This window comes from Neurospora hispaniola (assembly GCF_033458365.1).
Source record: "Neurospora hispaniola strain FGSC 10403 chromosome Unknown B0T23scaffold_11, whole genome shotgun sequence".
Taxonomy (NCBI): Eukaryota; Fungi; Ascomycota; class Sordariomycetes; order Sordariales; family Sordariaceae; genus Neurospora; species Neurospora hispaniola.
The window spans coordinates 213,809-223,562 of record NW_026944416.1 but is presented as its reverse complement, the minus strand read 5'-3'; the positions used below and the strand labels follow the sequence as shown (position 1 = coordinate 223,562).

The following is a 9,754-nucleotide window of genomic DNA, read 5'->3' as shown; positions in this document are numbered from 1 at the left end:
AATAGATAATTTACTTCGCTAAAGCAATCTTCTTTATATTTAGCCTCGTTATATTAGGCGTAAATATTTTCCTAACAATAAAACTTCGCTATATATCCAATTTCCTAATATTTATAATATTATTAAATATTATTCGAAATTTAGAATAGTTCGTACGGATATACGCCGCCGTCCTAAAGGAAGAGGTTATTCTAAAGGAAATATACTATTAATATAGTAGCGACTTTTATAAGGAATAGACCCTTATTCTCTCTATCCCTTCTCTTCTATAACCGAATTCTAATAATAATTACCTTTATATTTCCTTCCCTTACTATTTTTATTAGGGTTTCCGCTATAGTATAATTATTAATACTAATTTAGAGTACGCTTCGGATTAGTACGCTTATAGTATTTATAGTAATAAAAGTATCCGGATCAAAGATTTTTTTAGTTTATATTTAGTTTTACTAATATTAATTACGCGTAGATTTATTAAATATAATTATATAATTTTTAATTATTAATATTCTTATAACTATATAGATTATTAGGACGGGTTTCTTCTTACTTAAATTTATAATTAGGGTTATTTTTATATTTTTATTCGAGTAGTTTATAAATTCGGCGGTAATTATCGTTCCTTTAATTATAAATTACTATTTAAGGTTAGAAGGGGTAAACTTTTTAATAATAATAGTAGGTAATTGTTTAAGGGTAGTACTAATTTTATTTATGATAATTTTTACTATAATATTAGCCTAGCGTTTCGGTACCTCCTAAGGGCCTTTTTTAATCTCCTTTAAAATATCCTTCTTTAAATTATTAAAATCCTTCTTAATAATAAATTAGTTAGTTCCAACCTTATTAACCTCGGGTCGTAAAGATCCGTTTTTTTTAATATGTACCTTTACGAATTCAAGAAATAATTTTCGAATTTAATATTAATCTTTAGTCGAAATAGTATTGTAATCCGTAAATTTATTCGCTCTAGCGATAAATATTTTTAATATTTTATTATCTTTTTCTATTTTTTCCAAAATCTTCGTAGTAAATATAGTTTTAGGGTCGTTGTATATTGAGACTTCCGCGAACGGGTTGTGGACGCTATTTTCGAGCCTATAAGTACTACTATCGATGGCTATTGGCAATAACGATACAACGCCATCGCTACGCTCGTCGTAGGATATTATAAAGAACGTAAACGACCCTCCTGAGTCGATTGCTATTATTAGTTTTCGTTTTAGAGTACTCCTCGACCAGAAATCAGCGTTTCCAGTTTCGGCGTCGTTTGTTATAAGGGAATAGATCACTCGTAATTTAACTAATAATAGCTTCCTAGGTATCCCCAAATTAATAATATAAGAGTAATAAAGTACTTTCAAACTCCGCTGTCGATAGAGCGTAAATTATATATTACTATACATAAAAGAACCCTACTCTTATATTAGCAACCTTATTAGGAAGTAGACCAAACCCAGCCTATATTCTAATAATTATTTTAACCTTTTAGTACATACAACGTAATCGATCGAAATTATTTTAATTACACTAATTAATTAACTCTCAATATAACTATTATATACGTAAGATTAAATTATTAAAATTATTACTACTATCCTCCTCCTCTTTAAACTCTTCATTACCCTCCCCGTTATCTCTATCTTATTTATCGTTAAATTCTATATATTACTAATTATCCTTAAAGTATTTAACCACATTATAATTAATATACTATATATAACGTTAATATTAAATAGTTAGGAAAATTCGATTAATAGCTCTAATAAATTAATTATTACTATTAATAATAATAATGATTAGCGGCTTAGGGATTAACAATTCCTCTATCGCCTTCCTAATATAGTTAATAAACTAGTTAAATCCTTCATCCTTCTTATTATTAACAACTATTTAAAAAATTAGTATAAATAACTTTTCAAGGGTAACTACAATACCCTACACAATTAATATATAGTAATAGTTCATCTTATATGTAGTATTAAATAGTAAAGTATATAGATATCGCTTCTACATCTTCTCTTACTTCCTTAAATACTAGGAACCGTACTATAGTATATTAGATTCCTCCTCTTATTAACCTTCGTTATCCTTGTAATAGTTAAAAAGGGAATACCGGAGTATAATAAACTTATCACTCTCGAGATTGCGTACAAATACCTATATATTGATATAAACCCCGTTATTTTATTAGCGTATCCTTTATTATATATTCTTAGGATCCTTATATATAAATAATAGTTTAGGGTATTACTCTTTAATTATTATATATATAGTAAATATAATTAACTCCTATTAACGAAGAAGATTCGTAATATCCTTATAACTATCGGTATCTAAAGACTATTTTTTAAAAATTAAATAGCTTAATAAATTTCGCAATAGAGGGTAGCCTTTATATATACGATCGAGCGCCCGGATAATATATTTATAATCGTTCTTCTTTAAATATCATACTATAATAAGGAAGGGATATTTATCGGCGATTTTTCGAATAACTGTATATCATTTCTGATAAGGGTTAATATCTATATTAAATATAAATTCAACGTAGTCGCATCAAAAGATTTTATAGTAGAATTCACTAGTATATAGTCCCTTCTTAAAATAACTAGTCCGAAGAATAAATACCCTAAATTTATACTAATAATATATTTCAATAACCTTAATTATTATAGAATCTAAATCGTTACCTAATAGAATAAAAGTACTATTATTAAGAAGAATAATCTATTTAGTATTACTATCGAAAGAGGTATAATTCTTTGTAAAGGTAGATAATAAGGCAATTGAATTACAACGATAGCAAAGTTGCGTCGAGGAGGGAGCATTCCGGAAAGTTAAAAATAATATCTATTGATTATTAGTAATTATATGCGGTTAATACTATTTATAAACGATTAAAAGCGATTAATTTGAGTAAAATTATATATATTAAAGGTATTGTGTAATTGTCTTGCGACGTGCGATAGCTAGCGGTGTAAAATAGGTGTAATTAATAGTATGAAAGAGCGCGAAAGAAATGACCAAGTTAGAAGGGATGTTGCGTATATTGAAAAGACGAAATTTAGCGGGTAAAAACGGGATTTACAATATTAAGTATCATCGGCTGTCTAGGCCCACTATTTTGGGTTTTGGGTGTATATAGGGAATGGGGTGGGTATGCGGAGGGTTACTTATATTTTAAAGGCGAAGGCGAGGATACATTATATTATACGTTTTAGTTAATTAAACAGCAGCGTCGAAGATAGATAAGGTTCCTATATATTATTCTAATCGATACTATATATGAAACTAACTATTACTATTTCTCTGATATTTAAAGTATAATTCTTACTTTAGAGACAACCTTTATACTAATTTTTCAAATAGTACTTAATAACGAGAGGGAGGATAGGTTTTGTCACGGCACTGGCGGACGGGTTCCAGTCCTGGCCTGGCACGGCCGCGTGCATTGGCCACCTGGGTCTCGGGTCAAAACCCCAGACGCCAGGCGCGCCTTTGCACGTTCCCCTCTTTTCTTCTTCATCTTGTGATTCTTCAATAGACCTGGAATTAACGTGTTAGTTTATCTCTCGTGAACCATGTCGCTCGTGATAATTATAAGATTAATTTTATATTTCCCGGGAGGAATTAAAATATCTTACCTTGTAAAAGAACGTGTTGTATTGTAATGGCGTATACTTTAGAAGAGAAGGCGTCGGCTTAAGCCTCGCCGAAGAAAGGTACTATATCGAAGGTATCCTTAGGAGTAAGCGTTTAAGCTAGTAAAGCTTAAAAATAGGCTATTAGGGCCTAGAAAGATAAGATTACCGCCGAGCAGGTTGTTTTTAATGTTAACGATATTCCTATTATCCTTAAGTCCGTAGTAGAGTAGGATAATGTTTTTTATCGGCGTTTATTAAACGTTATTACTATTAAGGATAAATAGGACGCTTAGTCTAGGATTTTAAATATATTTAAGAGTTAACTTGCCGACACGCACCAAAAACTTACAGGCACGCACCCCCACCAGAAAACTGGGGTAGTTCAGCTGATGATACTTGATATTGTAAATCCCGTTTTTACCCGCAAAATTTCGTCTTTTCAATGCACGCAACATCGCTGTACCTTAGCTATTTCTTTTTACCCTTTTTTATACGGCCAGTTGCACCAGCACTTTATACTACACTGCACTATATTGCACGCAATTACACTATACCCATTTATATTATACACATCTATTTAATCTACTACTTCAATATATATTTAATTATCGTATTCAATTAATTTTTATTATATTTAATTAATTTTAATATTAATTGATTACTATAGATACCTTTTATTAAGCGCCTTCGTTGTACGTTGCACTCCTTTATTAAAATTTTCGCGTCCGACGATTTTGACCCCAATACCACTTAGTCTATTCTAATAGACGACCCCTTCTTATCTTTCGACTCTATTAATAATTACAACGAATTATTTACTTACTTTATTAACTTTTACTGTCGTTACCGATTTAATATAATTACCTAATATACTTAGAAATTCAAAAAGCTAGGCTATAATAAAGATGGGTCTGTTATTAAGTAGGTATACCGCTACGATTATATAGATTACCGCCTACTAATTATCGCTAACGAATATTTAAAGCGACATTCTATATTATAAAAGAAGGTACGCTACTATCCTTTTAAAATAATATTCTAAATTAAAAAAAATATAGGGTAGAAATAGACTACCCGGGCCATAAACCTTACATACAAAGGCTACCCTCCATTGTATATATTAGAAGGCTATATTATATTTTGTATTAAAGTATAGAATTATAAGGTTAACCCGGAAGTAAATCGCTTCTTTAAAAATCTCTTATTACAACGGGACCTTACAATACAAATAATCCTCACTATAATTAAAGAAAAATACTCCGAAATTCCCTAAATTTATAGTAACTTCAATAATATACGTTAGAAAGTATAGTATAATATAAAGTAGGGATATAATAATATATAGTTATTCATCAAACGGTTAAATAATAATTATAAGAGTAAAGCTCTCTACTATACCCACTTCAACTTTAAAGGCGAGGGTAATAATAAGGATGGGGATATATTACGCTATGTATTTTAGGTAATTAACCGACAGCGCCGGATATAGATATGGTTCTTATATACCATTCTAATTAATACTACGTATAAAACTAACTATTACTATTTACCCTACATTCAAAGAGTAATCTTTACCCTAGAAAGAACCTCCATACTAATCTTTTAAATAATATTTAATAACGAAAAGGAAAAGGGGTTTAACTTCTTAATTTAGTATATTGAAGAGGTGTATAATAGGTTTAAAATCCCCTACCCTATAGTAGCTATAACCGACGGTAACCCCCAATTTACTAGCGCAATTAATAAGACCTTCCCTGATATATAACAATAATATTATATATAATATATTAATTACAATATTATTAACTACTTTAAAAAAGACTAAGTAATATACAACTAGTTAAATTACAATATAGAATAACGTAATAAAAAGGATCTCAAAGATTTTAAGCAATACAATACCCGAATTATAATAATTATTAAAACTAAAGCAGGATTCGACCCTTTACTAAATAAAATCGCTAATACAAAGTTTATACTATTCTTTATATAATAGTATATAGTCTACTCCTTTAATATTATAGAGTTTACCTATACTTAATCTATTTTATATTACTAATTTGGAAATATATAAGAAAATATAGTTTTATAGATTGAGGAGAAGTTTTTATTTTATAAAATAGAGTAGGTTAGTTACTTTATTAAGAATTATTTTAATTAAGGGTAACGAATAATATTACTAAATAAAATTAATAATGGCTCTTTTAAGAATTATAATCTATTAATTCGTAGTAGGTTAATTGAATTTTATAAGGCTTATCTCTAGTATATTAACTACCATTATAAAATATATATCGATCTATTAGCGAAGTCTAATAATTATATACATATAAAATGGGTTAATTGCGAGTAGATAGGTAATTATCCGTATGAATTATCTATATAAGCATTTAATTTTATAGATTATTAATATTATAAATTCAACGCTATATTACCTTCTATACGGTTGAGACTCCCTAGTACCCCTTTCGAGCCTTGTATAGGGAGTTTTAGAGCTTAGTATAAATTACCTTATACCTATAAAATAGAAGTATTATTAAAGGAGGGTAAAGCGGCCTTAGTAATTAAGGAAGCTTGCTATTTATTTTGGCACTTGCATTAACAACATATAAATTATTATTTATACCCCGAATAATTCCTATACTAAATACTATATTAGAATACAGTAAATAGATACCTTAAATTTAAACCGGCTACTAGAGCAATACCTAAAGGCCGTCCGCGCAAATAAAACGGCCTATTTAATAAACCTATATTCGTTATACTATTATTTAATTCAACCTTTACCCGTACCCGTACTCGCACTTATACACCAACCGTACTAAAGGGTAAATTATATAACCCGGGTACTATACGAATTTTAGTATATTATAACTATTCCTAATATGAGATGGGCCCTAATATTGAAGATTTGGATGCCCGAGATGATAAGGTACGCAGTTGTATCGAGGTGGCTAACGACGATAAGGAGGATGATAAATTAGGGAAATATTGGGAGGCGAGGGTAAGGGAGCAGATAGCGAGAGAGAGAGGAGGGGAGAAGGAGAGAAATAAGGTTATAGAATTATTGTTAAATTCCTCCTTCCTCTTTAAGCTTTTTAACAACCTCTCTAAACTTTCTAATTTACTAAATGTAAGTTCTAAACTATTAAATATAAATATTTAAATTAGATAGAATAGAATAGAATAACCCCTTAACTCTATAAAAGTATTACTAGATTGGTGCTGTTAGATTTGTTTGCCCGTTGTAGATTAAAATTTACAAGGCATTTACTAGGGATTTACTGGTATGGCCTACCTTAAGACATTGAAAATCACGATTTTTACACCCAAAACGATATATTTTACATGTCAGCTGTCAGACCCCAAAAGTGCGTGCCTGTAAGTTTTTGGTGCGTGTCGGCAAGTTAACTCATATTTAATTTTAAAGATAAGGAGGCGCTTAATAATATAGAAGAAGCGATTATGTTTTTTAATTAGGAAGTTACTGATAAGATAGCTAATATATACTATACCTTTAAGAAGGAAGATTTATACGCGTTCTTATATATAAAGATTAATGCAATTGTAAAATATTATTCGAAGAAGGGCGACGGTCCCTCTTTTACCTTTAGGCTATTGATTATAGTCGGTAAAGAGTATTAGTCAAACTATTTATATTATAACGAATTGCGCGTAGGACTATTATTAATAAATTTTCCTACCTTTAAAAATATTTATTAAAACCCTACCAATTTCGAAGTAATCTTTTAAGAGATTAAATTGTACGCTATCTTTGCGGAGGTAACGCTTACTTAGTAATGTAAATATTAGATTATTATTATTAATTTGAATATTAATTTAAGTAAAATATATAAGTACGCTATAAACTTCCTTAACTATTAGAAGGCGGCCGAGGACGAAAACCTCAAATTTAAAAAGAAGACAATTACCTTCGAGAATACTTTAATTAATTTGGGCACTTTAGCAATTATTGTCGATAATATAGATGAGTTGTAGAGGCTGTGTTATAAGAATGCGTTGTTGTGTAAGAAGAATACTAATTTGATAGGGGAATTATAGTTCGGTTTTGCTAAATTTAGTACCGCTATAAGTGATTGCGTCCGAGAAGAGAATGACCGCCTAGAATAGAATATTGGCAATACTAGCTATAGCGACGACGATCTGGAGGGTTATAATAATTCCCGTCCTGACTATTGAAGTTCGTATAATGACCGGAGTTTATTGCCCTATTACTACTATAATTAGAATTCTACGCTAAAGCGCGCCTAGGGTTACGATTAGGTTAACCCGGATGGTTGCTCCGAATATTTTAAATTATTAACCGAATTAAATAAAATTAAGTATAACCTCTCCCTAACCCGCTACGAATTATCCGCAACTAAAAGCTCCTTAACTGCTATTAAGGTATAGGTAGATAAATTGGGAATAGAAGTGGCTATAAAGGAAAGTAAGGTTATAAATTTAAACGCTATTATTGCTCGTTTTATTAAGGAAAATATGGATTTGTATAAATAAAAGAAGAAGGTTACTATTAATTTAACCTAATATTTAAAGAACTTACGCAATAATTGATGTAATAATAAATGTAACGACCGAAATAATAATTCGGAGGGAGATAATGACGGATGCGAAAGTACGTTAACTTCCAATTTATCTATTATTAGTACCGGTCGTTTATTAGCTAAGGAGAAGGACCCGCCGTATTTCTATAATAAAAAGGATAAAGATACGGTCTCCTTCGATATTTAGTACCGTTATATTTAGAATAAATTAAAGTTTAATATAAATTATTTTATTAATAATAAGGTTAAGAAAATATATATTAAGAATCGTACGGTTAGAAAGGTAGTTTAAGACTTGGAGCCGTATTTTAGGGATAGCCCGCATTATTTTAAAACCTCTTAATAATTATTGGACTACTTTAGGAATAAATATTATAATTATAATTATAAAGAGAAAGTTATTTTTGAATTTAATAAATTATAGTATAAAATAAATTAGGACTTCTAGAACTTCCGGAATATATTTGTATATTTAGCTGGAGAATATAACCGCCCTGCTGATATTTGGAAGTAGGAGTTTAATTAGAAGTTTCTTACTAATATTTAGAACGCCCTTTTTTTTAATTATAGGGAGGATACCGTTAATTTCATAACCTTCGTACGTATGGTAAAGAAATGTGTGGAGAATAGCCAGTGTTTGTGGAAGTCTAAGTAGAAGGATAAGGGTAAGGATATTAAGGGTTTTTCTTTTTAATTGAATACTTTTAGTAAGGCTAAAAGTTCGTTTTCTTTGTTTTTATCTGTAGTTAAAGGTTCGGATTTAGGATACTCCCGTCCTTTTAATATATTAAAAGATAAGATTTGTAAATTATTAAAGGAAAATAAGTGTTTTATTTGTAAGTAGACCGGCTATTATTTTAAGGATTATCCTAATAAGTATAGTAATTCTAATTGTATTAATGAGTTAATTGAATAATTCGTTTGTAAGGCCGAGAAGGATACGGAGGAGTTAAAAAACTAATTACCCTAGGGATTGTGGACTCCCTCCTAAGGATTGGGTTAGTAGTAGAGGTTGAAATATAGGTAGAGATAGATTTCTTAAACGATTATTTGGACGGGGAAATATTATTTACCTTATATACTATAGTAAATAATAGCAAATTTTTATTTACAATTAATATATTTATTAATTCGGAAGCGAATAGAAATATCTTTGTAAATAGGGTATTTACCCGTTGCTTTATTAATGAAACCTAAATCGAATAGTTTTAAAGTTTTAAACTATATACCGTAGGAGGATACGATAGGTAATATAGTAAGATAATTAATTTATATTTCCGCGGCACCCTTTAGGTTCGGAATTGGATCCTTTTGGACGAGGTAATGATTGTTATTAATTTGGGGTACGAATTAATTCTCGGTAAGTATTAGATATAATATTATGAAGTACTAATCGATACGGCCAATTATATTCTAATTTTCCTAGAGATTAAAGAAGAGGAGATAATATTGGAAAAGGCGGAAAGGGACGCTTATAAAAGAAGAAAGAAATTGGCAGACTTAGAAAAAATTAATTATTATATTATAGAATTGGAAAAGACG

General features: G+C 29.6%; 1 protein-coding gene across 1 annotated transcript; it reads right to left on the bottom strand.

The window, feature by feature from the left end:
- Window positions 1-3,949: 3,949 nt before the first annotated feature.
- B0T23DRAFT_327509 (uncharacterized protein) lies at window positions 3,950-4,102 on the bottom strand (the record flags this gene model as incomplete). The annotated part of the gene is made up of 1 exon (XM_062835624.1): window positions 3,950-4,102. One exon carries the CDS (start codon window positions 4,100-4,102, stop codon window positions 3,950-3,952), a length of 153 nt encoding a protein of 50 aa, XP_062688048.1.
- Window positions 4,103-9,754: the final 5,652 nt, after the last annotated feature.